General features: G+C 38.8%; 1 protein-coding gene across 1 annotated transcript in view; it reads left to right on the forward strand.

The window, feature by feature from the left end:
- Nucleotides 1–1384: 1384 nt before the first annotated feature.
- Nucleotides 1385–20164, forward strand: part of BMX (BMX non-receptor tyrosine kinase) — a 28356-nt gene continuing 9576 nt past the window's right edge. Inside the window, exons 1-11 of the mRNA XM_010180403.1 lie at nucleotides 1385–1522; nucleotides 2491–2595; nucleotides 5064–5145; nucleotides 7169–7295; nucleotides 9066–9127; nucleotides 9821–9975; nucleotides 13841–14019; nucleotides 16587–16649; nucleotides 17636–17695; nucleotides 18460–18514; nucleotides 20121–20164. Coding sequence (XP_010178705.1) covers nucleotides 1385–1522; nucleotides 2491–2595; nucleotides 5064–5145; nucleotides 7169–7295; nucleotides 9066–9127; nucleotides 9821–9975; nucleotides 13841–14019; nucleotides 16587–16649; nucleotides 17636–17695; nucleotides 18460–18514; nucleotides 20121–20164 — 1070 coding nt within the window. The remainder of the gene's footprint in view (nucleotides 1523–2490; nucleotides 2596–5063; nucleotides 5146–7168; nucleotides 7296–9065; nucleotides 9128–9820; nucleotides 9976–13840; nucleotides 14020–16586; nucleotides 16650–17635; nucleotides 17696–18459; nucleotides 18515–20120) is intronic.

Below are 20164 nucleotides of genomic sequence, written 5' to 3' on the forward strand. Positions count from 1 at the left end.
AGATTGGATGTTTCCCAGTGTAAGGAAACAAACCCATGTACTGTTAGAAAAAGCCAGAGTTCTTACTGCTCTGCTGTGGGAAGGACAAGTTTTTTACATTTTCTATCAAACCTAATATTTCAATTGCAAAGACAACTTCTCTAAGCTATGTTGATCTAGCTCCTAACTTCATGCTAGTTACTCCTACAATCAGTCAGGGAAGTACTTACTCTGTAATGCCTGAAAAAATTCCTAAAGTGGTGTGGATCTCCTCCTTTCCCCCACATCAGAACAGACGTCTCAATAGATAGATTTCAGCCCCATCTCTTCTTTTATCTAGCCCAAGCTCATACCTCTTTCAGATAATGCATGTGATGGCAGGATTGCCTTTAAGCTGACCCACCAGGGACACTAACATACACAAGTCTGTCCAAAAGGGAGTTGGTGGAAGGTGTTAATCAGGCATTCTGTCCACGGGGAAGGTAGCCAGCTACCCATGGTGGAGTAACAGCTAGTAAAGCCCCCTTTTCCTCTTCAGACTGTTCCTATTAGATATTTGTCTCTTTCTGGGTTCGGGTAGGATTCAATGGATAGATCAAGTGGGTGTGACAGGCGTCATGCAAATTTTCTCTGGGCTCTCTGTATTGAACAGAGACATAACAAAGTGGGTGGCTTAGCACACTTCCCTTTGGAGCTCCAGAACATACAGGGCAAAGACCTACTTTCTTTGCATTTAGGTAAGATAACCTGAAACCATAGTAAACTTGTAGAAATATGATGGATCGCATCCTTCTTGGTATTTCATACTGAATGATTATCAAGACTACGAAAAAAAACATAGATATATATGTATATATATGCAGTGCAAGGACATTTTTACTTTTTGATCTTTTCTCCACTTCACTGTTCCATAAATGTGCATTTGTTTCAGTTGAAAGAAAGAAATGGGAAATTTCCAGTTCAGGGAACACACTTGTCAGTACTACATATGTTTTTCTGGTCTGTAAATAGAAGGATCTTCTTTTCAGTTGTTCTCTATGCTGCTGTAATGACTTCCCTGTTATGCTGCAGGTGTAATACATTTGTGCTTAAAGCAGAATGATGCATGGCTTTAAAAGGAGAGATGATAAAGTAACGGAGTTACCTTGTTTAGATCTACAGTATGTCTGTAGCTTAATTCTTGTATGCTGTGATTGTTTTTACTGAGTGAATAAGCTAAACAAACTCATTTGTTTAAACAGTATTAAACGTGTTTTGTAACCATATATTACTCTAAAATTTTATAAAACATATAGAGGACAATGACTTAATATATTCATTATTACATCTATTACATCAGTTGGTGTTGTTTTGTTTATTAGTAATATTAATAAATATAACTATGATGTTCTTTTAGAGAAATATAATGGAGAAGAAAACAATTCTAGAAGAACTTCTTTTAAAGAAGTCACAACAGAAGAAAAAAATATCACCAATTAATTACAAGAAAAGGTGGTTTGTTCTGACAAATGCACACCTTTCTTATTATGAATATGACAAAGGGGTAAGAAATATTTATTTTTGTTTTAGTAAACAGCGGTCATCTTATTCCTCTGATTTCCTTCTGTGAGACTTGATTAGACATTATGTTGTAGAACAAGTGTACTTTGTTTTTAGTAGAATTATAGGGGATCAAACCCTAGTTTCTGTTGGGGAAAACACTTTGCTGCAGGCTTAAGAGTTTCTCTATTCAGAACAACTCAGAGTTGTGCTTACCATTGAGTATGTGTCCTTCCAAAGAGAACTTAAGCAAGTAATTAACTTGGGCATCTGTTTACACATTGTTGTGAATAGCGATGTTTTCCTTGATCAGGCTTCCCTCTGAACTGATGTAAGTAACTGGCTTCAGAAGTTGCTTGCACGAAGTGTAATTAGTTCAGAATCTCATGCCTCAGCTGCACAAAGCAAATGGTTAAATTATCCTGGTTTCATAAGGAGTGACTGTATATCAGAATAGGGTGGCTTTTCACTCAGATCTCCTGTCAGAAATGCAGATACACATCCCAGGCAACTTATTTAAAAGTTTTTGCTCCTTTTCATACATTTGGACTCCTCCTCTGAGTTACATCCCATTACACAACTGCAGGGATGATCACTGAGAAAAAACTTCGCTACCTTAACAAAATTATGAAAGCCACAGCTAGGCTTCCGCTTTGCACTTAAGGTGTTTTCCTCTTAATTTCTCCTCCTTTTTCTCCTAGTCCCCCCTCCTGCCTTGTGCTCCTGCAGTTGCAGCAGATGTAGGGCTGTGTCCTGTAATATTTGTAACTGATTTAAAAAGGAATTTGATCAATATATTAAATGCAGGTAGGGCACCAAGGAGGTTTTTTACTACCCTACTTTTCAAGCTTAATAACTCTGAAGCTATGGCTTATCCAGCTCAAAACATGAAATTGCACAAAATGCTCAAACTAAAATAATTGATATTATGTTAATATTACTTTACAGTCTGTTATGTTTTTTCACTCATAGAAAAAAGGAAGCAAAAGGGGATCAATTGAGATTGAGAAAATCCGATGTGTTGAGACAGTGAATCCTGAGGAATCAACACCTCCTGCGAGACAATATCCTTTTCAGGTTAGCCATGAAATCTGTTTCCTTTACATTTTGTGTGAAATTTTCCAGTCATCCTAAGGGTATACTGATCATTTCTGTCCTGAGTGGGGATACCTGATATTGCTGAGTGCTACTGATATTTACAGTAAATAGAAAAATCCATCCCCATTACTAAAGCTGTGACTTTGCTGAAATATTTTTAACTGACTGTCATAGAATTTAGATAAAGTGTTGGGTTTTTTATGTTCAAAAGTCTATCAGATATTTGCTTTAATATGATCTGGAATATACAGATCACTACACTATGCGATCATCACTTAAGTGCAGAATTAATTTTTAAGGCAGAATTAAGCACTTAAAAATCTTATTTTAATTCTCACAGTCTCTTTCCACTCATTTTTTATTTTTGCCTCAATGCCAAGTGAGGGATCAGATTCCTGACTGCCCTGACATTCAAATGTCCCACGGTCAGGAAATCCAAGGCTATCCTTTGTGCATGAATCAAAAGATGCAGCTACACTAAGCACTGCACATGTTTAAGAATTAAATCTGATGAGAAAACCACAACTTTAAATTTGCTGCCTTTCGTCTGTTTCAGTTGTCCAGCTCATGTTTGTCCTACAGCCTCCATCAAACTCAATTCTATGGGCAGTTAGACAGGGACATGCAGATGTAAGAAGTGATCAGAGATCCCCTTCTGGAGTGCCACTGCCAAGCAGTGCATCAGCAAGTAGCAGGCTACTACAGTGAACAGCAGGGTTCCTGAACAGTGCTTTAATTCATGACCCTTGAATAATCGCCATGCCCAAGGGTAGCCTCATGAGAGAGACTTAAAATTTCACTGCTGGGTTGATACTAGGTGTCATTCCTGTCTTCCTTTCCCTTCTCCTCCCTCAGTTTTGTGTATTTATCTCACGAATGCATAGAATCACAGAATCACAGAATGGTCTGTGTTAGAAGAGACCTTAAAGACCATCTACTTCAACCTGCCTGCCATGGGCAGGAACATCTCCCTCTAGACCAGGTTGCTCAAAGCTCAGTCCAACCTGGCCTTGAACACTTCCAGGAAGAGGACATAATTCAATTAAATGAGACAAAGAGTGTATGTTATGGTTACAGAATGGGGCACTCTGTTCTGGGAAACAGTATCTCTGAAGAGGACTTGAGGATCATGATACACAATTGAACATAAATTGCCAGTGTAAAGCCGTGGGCAAAGTAGCTAATGGCATCCTTGGACATGGAAGCAAGCACAAAGTGAGCAAAAGCACTCAATATATTTTGACACTATTGTGATCACCAGGACAATATTGTGTCTAGTTCTTGTGATTATAATTGAAGAAATATGTTGTAAACTGAAGAGAGGTCAAAGGAGAGGCTCAAGAATGTCTAATAGATTGGATGGGTAACGTGTTAAAGACAAAAGCTCACAGGGCTCCACCATTTAACTAAATAAAGAGACAGGAGGCAAATTGAACAGTGGTGTGTGCTTACCAGTGGGAGTACACATTTAATGACAAGGGCTTTCCAGTCTAACAAGCAAAAGAAATAAAGTGGCATTTGAAATGCTGTGTACTGAAAAGTAACGTACACGAGTGAAATGAAACCCTGACATGACACAGACACACAGTCAGCCTAGTACTAAATATGATCCAAAAAGCAAAGCAGATGTCAGTAAGTATTAGGTAGGCATCAAGTGCAGCTAGCAGAAGATAGGCTGAAAACAAACAAAATTAGCAGATTGTTCATATTGTGTAGCTATGCTGTAGGACTACTTACTGCAGAATGTTGTAGATACAAGTTATTTGCTTAAAAAGGCAGCTGAACAAATTCACAGAATAAAAATACCTCTCAAAGGGTATTAAGTATAAATGCACCATTTTTGGATCAGGATTCCCTGATCACTGTGTAGCTGTCCTGAGCATATACTCTGCCTTGGTACTTCGTACTGGACACTGTCAGAGAAGGGTTCCTGGCCTCAGTGAGCATTCGGTCTGGCCTTGTGTAACACAAGCCAAAAGCTGGAAGATGCATCTGGAAAAACTGAAGTGGAAAAAAAGAGTTTCTATGTGGGCTATAAGGTCTTTTGTACATAGAAGATGGGAATATCTAGAAATATTTAATGCTGTCCTTTGTTTCTGCAGCTGTGCTTTAGGGCATGAACCACTTTGATTAAGGTGGTTTATGTTTATGTTTATGTTTATGTTCATGTTCATGTGCATGTGCATGTGCATGTGCATGTGCATGTTCATGTTCATGTTCATGTTCACGTTCATGTTCATGTTTACTTACATTAAATATGAACTAGTTATATGAAATGGCAATAATACAAGTGACCTTTGAGGAACATTACTAAGTGGTGAACGTTCAATGTCGGTCCTCAAAGCCTATTTTTTTTAGTTCCTATTCCCTTCTTCTTTCCCCTCCCGGACAGTAGCATGTTTTCAGGCAGAACACTCTCACCATGAGGCTTTCCCAACCTCTTCCAGATTGTGTACAAGGATGGCCTGCTCTACGTCTATGCCGCCAGTGAAGAGAGCCGGGAGCGGTGGCTTGCAGCTTTGCATAAGGGTAACATCATTCCTTAGTGTACCAAAATATTCAAATAATGAGAGGAGAGATAGGAAAATGCTCCTGCACCATCGTTTTGTGCAATTCTTTGTCACCTGCTTTTAGTGTCATTCATACATCAGCACTGGCTGGTTGAAATGCATGGTATTTTTGAGAATGGATTGGAAATCTTGAAGTCTGAACATTTTATTAAGAAAAAGCCAAAATAGAGCTTATTTTTATATTTCTCACGTACAGTTTTTAATCTTCTTCATACATTCAGCCTTTACTGATGCAAATTAACAGGGCAGAAACATTCCTGATGTGGCTAGTACAGTGCTAACCTGCCTGGATGCCATTTTGATAACTAATATTGCTGGTGCTTTTTCCTTTGTATTCCGCCCCCCTTTTTTTTTTCAACAAAAAATTCTATTGCTTTCAATGAAGCAAAATCACAGTCAAGCAAAGTGCAAGTTAAAAGCAGAAAACTGTGTCCCTGCATAACTACGCGAAGACAAAAACCTCATGCTGAATAGGGCAGCTCTTGCGCATGCTGACCATTGTAAGAACAAAATTAGGCAACCTATAATAGGCTGTGAACAAATATCTTCCTCAATTTTATTTGTAAGCCTGTGTATGAGCTACCTCTCTGTGACTCTCTTTACATGCACAGAAGTGACAGTTTGTCAGTTAATTTGGCAATGTCCTGGAAAACATGGACCAGAAGCAGAATGGGAAGCATTCAACAAACTGACTGCATTGATTGAGCCTTCTAGAAAACAAGATTTTCTGTAAGATCTTTTAAAACAGAATTGGTGGAGAATAAGGTTGTGTAAGTGATACATTTTGTAATGCTCATGAGACAAATAACAGCACAAATATTTAAAGGGTGAGTGTCAAGAGGATGGAGCCAGGCTCTTCTTGGTGACAAACAATGATAGGACAAAGGCTAATGGACACAAACTGGAACACAGGAGGTTCCACTTAAATTTGAGAAGAAACTTCTTCTCAGTGAGGGTAACAGAGCACTGGAACAGGCTGCCCAGAGAGGTTGTGGAATCTCCTTCTCTGGAGACATTCAAAACCCACCTGGACGCCTTCCTGTGTAACCTCATCTAGGTGTTCCTGCTCCAGCAGGGGGATTGGACTAGATGATCTTTTGAGGTCCCTTCCAATCCCTAACATGCTGTGATTCTGTGATTCTGTGAAATATTCTAATGGCTACAAGCCTTTCAAAAAGCATATAAAAAGCACTTGTCACCAAGGCGTGCCCTGATCCTTTTGCTGCTCTTTCACATACTCTGGGATCTGGGCTTTACCATGGCTCACCGCAACAGGACTGAGAAAGCCAGTCGTGAAACAATCAGTTTTTAAAGTTTCAATCTATACTTTCTACATTTCTTTTAAATACAGAACTAATGGATTACTAGCACAGTGATACTACTGAGGCCATTTTTTTAGGGTAAACCAGTGCTTTGAATATAAAGCAGATATTTCTGTGACAGTGTTCCCTTTTGGTGTGCTTGAATAAGAAATGTATTTTAATAGATGTTAGTTTGGATTTGCCATATTGATACTGAGTAACTTTTCCAATCCTGAATATCAGTAATTATAATTTTCTTACAATAGATAGTTCTAGAAAAATATTAAGAATCTTTTAGTATATGAAAATGTTTTAATTAGTTTCAATACTGATAACAAAATCTTTATAAGATCCTTTACTTTGAATCATAGCTGTTGGATCCTGTTTTGGCTTCAGGAGTTTCGTTAGATTGTACTGTAGCTCCTTCTTGACACCCAGGTTTCTTTCTCAAAGAAACAGGTATCTGGGGTGGGAATGGATTTCAGACTTAGGTTTGCATAGAGGAAGGTGGTATAGAGAGAAAATGTGAGCAGGATGTGTGCTAGAGCTAGGAGTAAGCACTAGTAAGCACAGTAAGCACTTTGGAGTCCCATGGGTTAGTGCAGCAGACTCTATTGTTCATAAGGAACATTCCTATTTTGAAGCCTGTCATGTTCTCTTTGGTTTCTTTGTGCTTTCCAGAAATTAAAGACAATTCTGCTTTACTAAACAAGTACCATAAAGGATTCTTCATCAATGGGAAGTTTCTCTGTTGCAACCAGACCTGTAAAGCAGCCCCTGGATGTACTATTTGGGAGAAATGTAATGTGTTCGTTTATTTCTTTAATTAGTCTTGTTGATGTTTTTCATAAAATTGACAAATCATGTGGACATTTAAGGCAGTATGATCAATATAAATGCTAATCTACTTATACCTTTTTGTGTATGTGCTAAGTTCCTTTTAACAACCTAGTTGGTATACATTGTATCTTATAGTGTAACCGGGGGAAATTATATGCTAAATTATACATGCTGTGTTTGATCAAGAATTTAGCCACATTTTTACCTACAAAATAAGCCAGGTGGAATTATTTTTCTCCTTATTCTTTAGATATCTAGCAAAATGGTAGCATTATGCTGTAACACCCTTCTAGTGGTGAGGTCCCATAAGCTGGATGGGTAGGAACGGTAGAAGTTCAGTGCAAGAATGTGTATGAATGACTGTAAAACAATACTGTTTCATAACTAAACAGAAGTAAAACTATCCTATTACTATGTAATTATATTTATGTGATTTGTTTTTCCTAAACAGTGATTTACCTTGCAGCCTATTTTCTATTTCAACATGTTTTTTATTAATTTTTGTAGAACTTAGTCGGAATTATTTTGGAGTTTTAGTTTTTATCTGTAAAGACAGAGAGGAAAATTTGTGAAGTGGTATCCTCCTAGGTTTCACATTTTCAGAAGGGAATTCCCTCATGCCTGTGTATGTGCTTAACAGTGGAAGGCCACGTTTGGGAGGAGGAACAGCAGTTTATAAGTATTTGGGCTTCAGCCTTTTAAAGATTGATTATTTGGAATTGTAGAGCACTGGTAGATCCACTGTTTCAATCATGATTGAACCTTTATCTAAAGCAATTACAGTCATAATGAAAAAAAGTTAGAACCAAAAATTTAAAGTTAAAACCAAAAATGTAGGTGTGAGCAGTTAGGAACCTGATTTAGACCTGTGAGAGTGCCTGTAACAGTATGGCATTTGCTTTTGAAAATTGAAATTAATGATAGAGGCTTATCTACTATTACTAGAGGTTGATTATGGAACACTAAATAATGTAAAGAGTTGTCAGCTGACTTGTAACAGTAATTTGAATAGCTTTATCTAGCTTCAAAATCACTTGTTAGAAAAGCAAAAAAAGCCATGAAACTCCTGGCCAGTTGCAAGGACGAGGAAATACCACACTACCAGTCATGGGTGACTTAGCCAAGAGAAGAATGAAAAAGAGAATTTTTGAATATTGAACACTTTGTTTATGTCTGAGATAATAGTGCATGCAGGATAATGTGCTGTATCTACTCTAAATTTTTTTCTAAATAAGTTCCTGACATTGCTAACAGAGATGTGTGGAGCACAGGGAGACTGTGCAAGGATGACTCTAGACAGCCTGTCTTGTAACCACTGGGTAATTGAAAGCAGTATTTCTTAATCACTGCTTCCTAAACTAAATGTGCCAATGAAATGAACTTTAAAAAAAAAAAAAAACAGAATAAAAAATAAAACATGTGTATTTCCCTCTGTATGCAATCAAATAAGCTAGCAGAACTGGGAAAACCACAGAGCTAATTACAATCACAAATTTCCCTGAATTTGTATTTTGGCACAGATGAAGACAAACACAGAGGTTTTAAAATATATTGATGTGGTGCTTGAATTAAGAGAAGGTTGGAATACAGAGATAAAGCAAATCGATACCTCAGGGATGTGAAATGTCAGCTGTCACAATGCTGTTGCTGCCACTGTACAAACCTGCAAGTAAGAAAGCCTCAGAAGATAAAGCCTTACTTAAATCTGTTTTTTTCTTTATTTCTCTCTCTCTTCTAGATGTGACCCTGTGTTGCACAACTGTGTCTGTGAAACCATTGCCACCAATCCCTCAAATGCTGGTAGGTGAAAACATTTGAGTATCTGGCTACAGGGAAAGATCCAGCATTCAGTTGGTAGGGAGGGCTGTGGGATGGGATGGGATGGGATGGGATGGGATGGGATGGGATGGGATGGGATGGGATGGGATGGACGATTGCAAACTGGAAGCTGATGTAAACTTCTAATCTGCAGTGCAGCTTCAGCATCCTTGTATGCACCAGCATGTCAGAGGGAAGGACTGACCTCTTCCATATGCTATAAATAGTAAACTAGGAAAGTCTCAGCCACGTTCAGTACAATTTGACATGCTGGTGGCAGTACTGGCTACAGCCCCTGTAGGGATGTCTTTTACTTTATACACTTATTTCCAGTGGGATCAGGGAATGGCATCAAAATTAGATCTCTAGTGTGTAGGAGGACTCCATTCCTAGAGATGACCACAACCCTCCCCAGTGAAAATGGTGCCCATAGTACTTGGAGAAAACATTGTATCTGAAGATGTGAACAAATATACCTGCTTTGGATGGGGGATAAATGGTGGATCGACTGCATTTGTCTCAGGCAAGCCCTAAGTTGTGCTGCGCTGGCGTTGGTTCAGGAGTACAGATACCTGTTTAGCCCAACTTTACTGAGGCAACCTCTAAGTTAATGAATTGAGGAGTGCATCTGAGCTCTTTATGTGCTCTTGCCTGTATCTTTCCTTTATATCAGAGAGAAACCCAAAAGTATGATGTCCCATCAGCACCCACTGGGCCTTACTATCCATATGAGAAACACAGCCTTTCACAGACCAATGAGACAAACAGGACATCAGGATGCCAAAAAACACTACTCATGCTTAATTCAGCCTGAGTCCTCTAGCACATCAGTTGCTCCATGAAGAAGGTCAACAGTTGGCAGGGTTAAGAATAAACATAGGACTGAAAGATCTGCTTCTATGCTTATTTCCTTATACATCTCCTGTACAAATACAAGGGCAACAGTGGTATCTTTGACCTTAGTTTTACTGCCTAGCTAAAGTATTGAGGTTTGTAGGTGGGAAGGAGGTAACAATGACAAGAAAACAGAAGAGACCAAAGTGGCTTCAGTTATGATGTTTTTATTTCTTTAAAAAAGGACTGACAGTATGGTCTGACTGTGTATTCACACATCGTTACCCCAGCCTCCTTCAAATTAAACCAGATTGAGTTTCAAATGATGGAATTTTTAAACCTGTATTTCCTGCTTTATTTTAATTTGTCTTCTATTCTGTATCTTTAGAATGACATACATTTCCTACCTTCTTTCTGTTAATCAGAAAGTAACTTAAAGAAAAAAAGCTGGATTTTTTGTGTATATAGTTGACATGAAGAGCCAGGGCTTTAAAAAACACATAGATTATCAAGAGATGGAAGATAAAATCACAAGAGCAGTAAAACGGAGCTTTAAGAAAAATAATAATAAAGCCTTGGAAAGAAGCTATGAACAAAGAACCTTCTGACATTTTTTCTGATAACAACATCTGAAAGTAACAGCATTGTGAACATGCAGAAGCATAACTTGTTTTGAATACTGTGGTCTGTTTTGCCTGGCTTCAATCGGGAGATGCTTTGTCTATCTGGAGAGATCATCAGTCATGCAAATCTGCTGCTGAACATGCTGGCTTCTGCTAGGCCTTTATGATTTATTTTTATTATCTGCTTGCGTTCAGAGAAGATATTTTGAAAGGGAAATGTAAAAAGCAGAGACGTGACATTTTTCAGATGGGTACTTCTGAAAAGTGTTCAGTAACTGCAAATTTAATAACTACCACATCTGGTTAGAACAACTTGACTTCATTTTCCAAGCCACATGGTACAATCAGATAAGAAGGCTTCTCATAGTGAGGAAAAGTCTATATTTAGTCACAGAGCTACTTCTATAATCTCTCAGGACATTTTTACTTTGTCCTTTCATCTACTCAGTTATCACCAGAGGTACCACCATAGCCTCAGCCTTCCTTTCACCTGTCTCAGTTCATGTCACTCACTTCTCCAGCGTCTGCAAGTCTTGCTCCCTCATTTTCTTCCCAGATGACCAAAGGCATTACCTTTGCATGTAGGCAAAACTGACCAGAAAGGTTACTTTTGCATGCTTACATCTTGCAGCTTTGATGCTTCTGCCCTTTTTGTCAGTTCAGCATTTTACCTCTAGTCTCCCACAAAGGAGCTGGTTCCTAAAGAATGATGCCATGATAAATACTAGTGGGCAGAAGGGTCCCTTCGTGGGAACCAGTGGGCACTTCTCCTGTGCTTTGGTAACAGTGGGAAGCAGAAGTTTCATGCTTGAGAAACACTTCCACCTTTGCTGGTGCCCAGCATCCACTGTGTTTGCAAGGAAATATGGTTCATATAGGTCAGACCAATACTGCAGTAAGTCAGACAGAAGTCCACTGAGCACACACACATATGTTCTCGTGATGATGTATTGGACAAGTTTTGTGAAAGCTGAAGTGATTCAGCACATTCTTCCAGCTGTGTTGTGGTAGGAGTGTAGTCCTGCAGATACTAACCATTTCCGATATGCACATCACAGCTGAATTTCAGACTGTCACCTATGGCTCTTTCTAGATGACAGTGGCACAGTCATCAATATGAAAACCACAATAGTATCACTGCCAGCATAAAGGAATTATTAAGATTCACTCAGTTTCTATTAGGAAATACTCTGGGGCTCTCAGCCAGTGCTAGAAATGGAAAGCTGCATATATGAACACAAATCAGGGCACTAATCTGTACCAGGTTACAGATAAAGTCCATCCAGAATATTGCAACAGACAAATACACATCCATCAGTGAAACCCAAAGGAATGCAAATCTGATGTGCTCATCTTTGGCTGATTCTTTTCCCTGGCAAGTTGGACAAAGCAAAATTAATTTCTGTGATAATAATTCTTTATGCCATTTACTTTGGCCAAGACTTTGCAATTTCTTCTGTTCACACAAAAAGATGAAAGCTCCATCAGAAGATGACAGACTGACCATTCCGCAAGCAAAACACAGGAAATTAAGAAAGAACAATTTAATCTCCAAAAATTACCTAAGCCAAATGTCAGAGGTGCACATCAGCTCATAAATACGTTTACTGAATATCAGCTTGTTCTAACATCACTAGATGCTTTAAAAAGAAAACAATTTAATCTCTGTATTATAATTTTTCTCCATCTTTCTAACAACTGCAGACAACTCTAGTTCTGTCATTATTCCTCAAAACAAATGAGCAGTCTAAGGCTTGAATCCTGCCTATCATGGACCCTCAAGCTATAAGCTCCCTTCCGCCAAAGTCAAATATGACCAACAGGAACCACCCTTACTGAGTTCAAGTAGTAGTACTTGATGAGTAACAGACCTACTTTTAGTCAAATAAAGAGGACTCTGCTGTGAGTGATACCTCTTGAAAGAATGAGTGTCTTCTCTGAAGCTTAGTGAGATCAGGCTGAGACTTTTGTGTGTTTGCAGGAAGAGAACATGTGTGTCTTCTTGCTCAGTGGACTTAATTAGGCATTCACTTCAATCATCAGTTTATCCTTGTTTAAATCAATTATAAAAAGTCAATAAAGAGGAAACAAGCAAACAGACAATGTCATGGTCACTTGAACTTGACTTAAAGGAATCACAGCCTGCTTCAGGACACTTGGCATTTTCCCCTGTTATTGCACTGCAGTGATTTTCAATTATAAATAGCTGGCATTTGGAGCCTCTTGTCCCAAGTCTTTGTTTCCCTCATCCTTTGCTGTTAGTGTTTCACGTGTAGTTTTCTCTGCTTTTAAAGATTTATGATGTCTGAATTTTCTCAGTTAAGACATTTCCCTGATTTCTAAATGCATTTCAATGGCTTAATTTTAGATGCCGTTTTGGCTATGATTAGATTGATGTCAACTAACTTTAATGTCAAGCTTGTAATGCAGGTCATTTGTGTAGACCTCCTCAGCAATCACTGATGAGAGGGAGACACTTCTGTAGGATGACATATTTCACATGAAGACACAGGTCCAAGCTAGACAAGATGAATCCCATGGTTACATACCTACACTTGTTTAACCTTGTATAGAGAAAGTCAGGCACCAAGGAGCGGGATTTCTTATATCCAATATGCTCAGCAGAGAAATATCAATAAAACATGGTAAGGAAAGGGAATTATTTAGAATGAATGTAGCATTTTGCTTTCAGTGATTAGTGGTAACAATTGACTAATGCTTGTTGTGCTTCAAGTAAGCAATGTTACCTATTGATCGAAAGTCATTCAAAAAAACAAAGTTATAGTACTGTGGTGGGGTCTTTTGATACAACAAGACATCATCACAGTTATAGTAAAGCAAATTTAATCATGTGATGTCCAAAGCACATGAATTGCAGCTTTCATTAAGTAGTAACAGCTTCAGATAGGCTTTTGGTAGAAGTCAAGCCTGTCCCATAGTCCTGGAAATGAGATCTTCCTATTACAGCAATTTCAGCCTCCACTCAGAGGCACCATTATCATGGAATTTGGTTCTGTACTCACCTGTCTCACAAATGTGGTCAACAGTTTCTGGGCTGTGCTTCTAAGTGGATGAGGAAAAAGCTACTTGCCTGTGCCCACCTTCTTAGCATTGATTAATTTGCCTAATATCATTTTACATGTTGAAGGCATAAGTGATCATGTACTTGTCACATGTTATTTCTTACTGTACCCTGTGCTGCATCTCCTTATCATTTTATTTCCTCTGTCTTCAAAAGTGGAAACGTAGAAGCCTGCATCAGATGCTACCCTCAGACAAGTCAGTCCTGAAAATGGCTGTGGCCCAATGCAATTATGAACCCAAAGAAAATTCAGCTGTCCAGCTTGTCAGAAGCAATAAATACTATATATTGCAAGAGGAAGATTCTGATTTGTGGCAAGTAAGGGATTTGGAAGGGTAAGTATGCGCTGCAGAACACTTTTGTTCCATGACCATGGTCTTCACATATCTCATCTTCATAGACAACACTACAGGCAGTCCTGATATCTTTCAGGATCTTTGTTAGGATCACCTTAGCAGCTTTTAAAGGTTACTCTAGAAGCCTCAATATCTTCTATGCAACTCCATTTTTATTGCCATCCTTAGCTGCCAGGTCAGCTAAAATTTACAACAGTCACTGCCTGCTATACTAAGATAGTATCCACTGTCCTTAATTTTAATATGTTCCTGAAGAAGGGCTTGTTCATACAAAAGCTGTCCATTTTTTCCAACAATTTAGTTTAAGTGAATAAAAAGATAAAATCTCTCCTCAGAAGTCACAGAATCACAGAATCGCTCGGTTGGAAAAGACCTCCGAGATCATCACGTCCAACCGCTCCTGTCTACCCCCTAAACCATATCCCTAAGTACCTCGTCTACCCGCTCTTTAAATACATCCAGGGATGGTGACTCCACCACCTCCCTGGGCAGCCTGTTCCAGCCTCTGACAACCCTCTCAGTAAAGAACTTCCTCCTTATCTCCAATCTGAACCTCCCTTGGCACAGCTTGGTGCCGTTTCCCCTTGTTCTATCCTCCATCACCTGGGAGAAGAGACCAGCACCCACCTCTCTACAGCCTCCCTTTAGGTAGTTGTAGGTGGTGATGAGGTCTCCCCTCAGCCTTCTCTTCTCCAGGCTAAACAACCCTAGTTCCCTCAGCCACTTCTCATAAGGCTTGTTCTCCAGACTCCTCACCATCCTTGTGGCTCTTCTCTGAACACGCTCTAGAATCTCAACATCTTTCTTATAGTGAGGGGCCCAGAACTGAACACAGTACTCGAGGTGCAGCCTCACCAATGCCGAGTACAGGGGCATAATCACCTCCCTGGACCTGCTGGTCACACTGTTTTTAATACAGGCCAAGATGCCATTGGCTTTTCTGCTGCTGCTTTTCTTTGCATGAAAGCGTTTTTAGACAATAACTGTTACTACTGCAACAGCAGTGACAGCAAAGAGACCAGTGAGAACTGCTAAACCACAAAGCACTTAGTTCAGCCTCTCCACAGCTTTAGCAACACTTTTCCACAGAGACAAAGGGCACCTCAACCTGTGCAAGAGAGAAGAGTTTAATTGATCTCTTTGAGGTTCATTACTGGAGGAATTCCCTTCAGCAACTTAAAATAAGATATTTTTCATTAATATCCAGCTGGAGCAGAAAAGAGCATCTCTTCCCAAGTTATTAAATGAGAAACAGCTTTAGGTGTACACTGGAGACAAAGGCAGTGCAACAAACAGGAGGTACCTGGAAGATATAAGATTCCTTGCTCTAGCTGAGTCTGATTTTATGTATTTATTAGACATGTGAAGAGGAAGAATTTTTGAGGTAGGGGTTGCCCAAACTGGTTTGGAACAGGATGAAATTATTTGATCCACTCATAGTTCACTGATTAAGTTTATAAATGCAAGGAAACCGACAAATAAAGCAACTTTAAGATAAAGTGGCTGCACTTTATGACTCACAGGATTTTCATACTGTTCTGGGTGAAGAAAGCAGCACACAACCTCAGCAACTCAAAGGCAGTAACAAATTAGTAAGCTGATTTATGTTCCTAAATGCCTCCACTGGACTGTTTATGACTATATAGAAGTATATGATACAGGCAGCCCTGCTTATAGATTAGAGGGCTCTGAGATAAATGAAGGAGCAGAGACAGATCAAAAGAAAGGGGGACATCTCCAATTTTTCATTTGACTTGAGAAATTGAGACTTCTACAGTATTGATTCTGTAAGTACAAGTCACACATACATCATAACAAAACCTTTAAATTCTGCTTGAAAAAAATTGAAGATCTTGTTTTCTTGAATGTAGGAGTTACCAGTTTCACCTGTTTTCATTCACTCTCAGTTTTCTTCTCTTTCTGCTGAGATCTGGGTTGAAGAAATCCTTCCTTTCTGTGTCCATCCATATTCAATATATAATTTATCCCTCCTATTTATTTTTCTGATGGGCACGACATACAGCCTACCCCCTTGTAACTACAGATGCCTGTTGTGCCCCATAACTTAGGTCCATCATGCCATGCTGCCAGCTGCTTTAAGTGGTAGCTCAGCAGTCCATATTCACTTAGCTTAGCTTCTCAATTGCATCTGGCACTGTGTCCAGAAGAGTGCTGAGCCTAACCATTGACTTTCTGCATTTGACATTATATACCCTGCTGGGCTGGCACCCATTACGAGATGGCATATAATGATACTGTTGAACAGCTGCTCCAGTCTTCCATATGATGAAACCCATTATGGAAGAAGAAGCCATTTCAATGACTAGCAAAAAAGAGTACTTTATTGAAATATAATTTTCTAAACCAAATTACTTCTGTATATTTCTACATGGTAAGTAAAAGCAGATATATTTTAACCATGAGCATTTCTATTAGTTGCATTCTAAAAAAATGACTCACTGATTAATCTCTTTTCCTATTTAAAGTGACCAAAGCTAAGATGCAGTCATGTACGATAGCTAAACTGTGAACTGTTTATTTTGCAGGAATGAAGGTTTTGTACCAAGCACTTGCTTGAGAAAGTTATCTCTGAATGATGATGAGCCAAGGTGAATCAATATTCAGTCATCCACTGCTCAAATGTTCTCCTCACTGCTCTAGTAAAGATTAGGCAATATTTCTGGGATATTTTTCTTCTTAAATAACTTTCTGAGTACTAAGCATAAAGTTCCTTGAAAGGTATAGAATCACATAAAATTTGGCTTCTTCACTCATAGATTAATGTAAAAAACATGAGTTGAAAATCCTGGTTTCATTTAAACCAGTAGAGTTTTGCCACTGACTTCAATGGCACTGGGATTTCAATCTTTACAGTCTTCTTTCACCATTAAATCAGCCTTGCTAGCACCCTCGTGTCTTTGTATGTATGTCAGTAGTTCACTATAGGCTAAAGGGAGTCCAGGTCTGTCAAAGTGATACATCAGATCCATCTTTCCCTTTTTATTAAGATTGTAAGCATTAAATGTATGCCTAAGTATTTGAATAAAAATTTCACAGAAACATAACAGATTGTCTCATAGTAGACCATGCTGGACAAGACTCAGAGGTTTCCTTAAAAAGCCCCACTCATAGTATTCTGTAAAAGGAAGCATAAATAAGAATCATTATCATTTGTGCAAAAGAGGTTATTTTAGAGGCCTCTTTTTCTGTCACATGAACTCCTGATGACTGTCATGCTAAGAACACTTATTTGGTAAGTCTAGGGTTGTGCAATTTTGGGAATCTTCCATGTAAATTTTGAAAAGATAGATGCAATCTCTACATAAGATCAGTAAAGGAATAAGTCGTTTCAATTGCCTGTTACAGCATGCACAGAGAGTATTTGGCTTTCCAACACATTGCACATAAAAACGCTGCATAAGTGTTTAACAAGTCAAAAACTCTATACAACTAAATATGTCTCAACTTTTCGAAATATTCACCTAAGACCATGGCATAACTACTCAAAAATATATGTATCATGACTTTTAGCCCAAGAAAGGTATTTTTCATAACTAGTTTTTCACAATTTCAGCATGTTGTTTTGTCTTTGCAGGGAAAACTCCAGTGTCAGTGAACAGACATTGGCAGAAGAGCAGGATATTGCTAAGCATGAGTGAGTATATAAAATATGTCTTCATGAGACACAAAAGATTCTTTGGGCATAGATTGCCTTTCTACTTTACGTGTCCACTATACCTAGAGCAATGGTACCCTAGCATATGGCTGTCATAATAATGATAATAATTATAGATATTGTCATCAGCAACATCACTGCTCACAGACTACCAAAGGCATGAACATATTTGCTTTCAGACAAAAAAGTCATCTAGACAAATCAGTCTTGAATGCTAAAGGGATGCTTCACTAAAGTGAATTGTTATTAAAAAAGCTTCATTGGAGCTCCCTGAATGGATCTGACATAGCATGTTTGGCTTGTTTCCTCCGTTCACTTAAATATTATGAGAACCAGAAGGTTCAAAGCTAGAGGAGAATTATGCATCTCCCAGCTTTTAGGGAAACAGCTGTGTCATACTCTGCAGAAGACAGGAAAGACTACTTGTGATGGAGCTCCTGGCAGAACTTTAGGGCAGCTGGAACCTCCTGTAAGGAGTTACTGTAAAAAGTCAGAGTCACAGAGAGGGCCCAGATATTTCAGGGTGAGGAGAGCCACTGGATGAGAGGAAGAAGATGAAAACTATTGTTTTCCCTTTTATCTCATGGCCTAAAATCACATATACAGGACAAGTCCCAAATCAACTCTCTGGCTTTTAAAAGCATTTTAAAAAATATTTATGACATCTGGCATTTTTCATGTGTCTGCTGTGCCTTATCCATAAATCAGCCTTTGAATAATAAGTTTAATATTTCTCTTTGCAGTTGGTATACTGGTAATATTTCCCGTGCCCAGTGTGAGCAGCTGCTCCATCAGAAGGTCCTATATATCCTTTATTTCTTGTATATAAAAAACTATGGAAATGTTTCTGTGTTGTCTTTGCTGTACTGTGTAGCTAGAGGATGCTGATGCTCTTCAAATAGCTGTTGTATTACAGAGTGCTTGAAACTCCTGTGCTAATTTAGTATGGATAAACAGATCTCCAAAAATGCCTGGATGCGTTAATGGCTCTTCTACATAAATGAACAAATAACGCACTTCTAAAATAGGCTTGGAACAACTGAGTGCATTTCCCCTCAAAGCTCTGCTTTTTGGTTTTACCTCTCGACCTGTGTTATTCGCTCCAGTGTGGCTCTTTCTGCAGGTCAGTGTAGAGGAATCCTCTGGGATGGTTTTAAGATATAAAAAAGTGCAGTAAAAGAAGTTCATCCAGACAAGCAGACAGTTCTGAGCAAACTCAGTGCTATGCCAGTTGAGCATTGGCTGGATGCAGCTGACTAGGTGCAAGGGTGGATAGCACCATAGGACTAGTCAGGTGAACAAGTCTTTACATCAAGCAACTGCAGAAACACTTGTCCATGTACCTTTCTGGAGGAGACAGAGCCTCACCCATGCTTTGCTCTTGGATGTGCTGTATAAACAAGTTTCCCTCTTGTGGCTTGCTGCTTTCTCATAGCCAGTCTTATCGGTACTCAGCCACTAACAACTTTGATATAACTGGACCCTTTGGGACCCTTGCCTCAGTGTCCTTTCCCTTGGACCTGCAGCATGGATTCAGGAGTGAAATTCAAGTGTGGCAAATCACTGGAGAAAGGCAGTTATATCCCAGTCCCAAAAGTTGCTGGATACTCCTGACTCCAGTTAACTTTAAAGGGACATGAAGTTCCCCTTTGAACTTCACAGCAATGAAGCTTGGGCTGTATGTGAGGTTCTAGATGTCTTCTTTCCTCCTTGCAATAGCCATTCCTAGCACATTAGGGATGTATCTGCTAAATGAACTCTGAAAACCAGAATTTCCAGCCCAGTATGGTAAACCACTAACCAAAGTAAAATTGGATAGTCAAAATTAGGATTGGAGAACCACATGAAGACTTAAAATAGTCCAAATATAAGAGTGCAGTGAAAATCGTTCTATTTATTCAGTGATTCAGAAATATTTTGGCAATAGAAAATACATCAGCCTAATGCATTATGTAAAGGAACTGTGTATGGTGGTTAGAGCTCTTATTCAGATGGGATGTATGTAGCAGTGTTAGGGTATTCTAACATATACTGCCTCTGGAGGGGACATGAGGAAGGAAATAGGGTTGAAAACTCTCCATCTCCCCAGTTATAAATCTTTATCTGTGCACCAAAACAAAATTGCAGACTACTTGCTTCATGTCAGGACTGGAGTACAACTCACCTAATTTTAAAACATTACAGTAGGATACCACAACTGGTTACCTAGATTCTATTTTTTAGTTGAGAGAAATAAATATTTCTCATTCATAATTCATTTTGACCTAATGTAGTCTTCAAAGGAGGTCACATGAGTCAGGTCTCCTTCTCTCCTTTGTGGACCTTACAGTGTAAAAGAATAAAGTTCACTGAAATTAATCCAAATTTCACTGTTCCTCATAACTTACATTTTTATTATTATTAGGGAAAAGAAGGTGCTTTTATGGTTCGGAAATCTAGCCAAGCAGG

Source organism: Mesitornis unicolor, unplaced genomic scaffold (assembly GCF_000695765.1).
Source record: "Mesitornis unicolor isolate BGI_N332 unplaced genomic scaffold, ASM69576v1 scaffold6793, whole genome shotgun sequence".
Classification (NCBI taxonomy): domain Eukaryota; kingdom Metazoa; phylum Chordata; class Aves; order Mesitornithiformes; family Mesitornithidae; genus Mesitornis; species Mesitornis unicolor.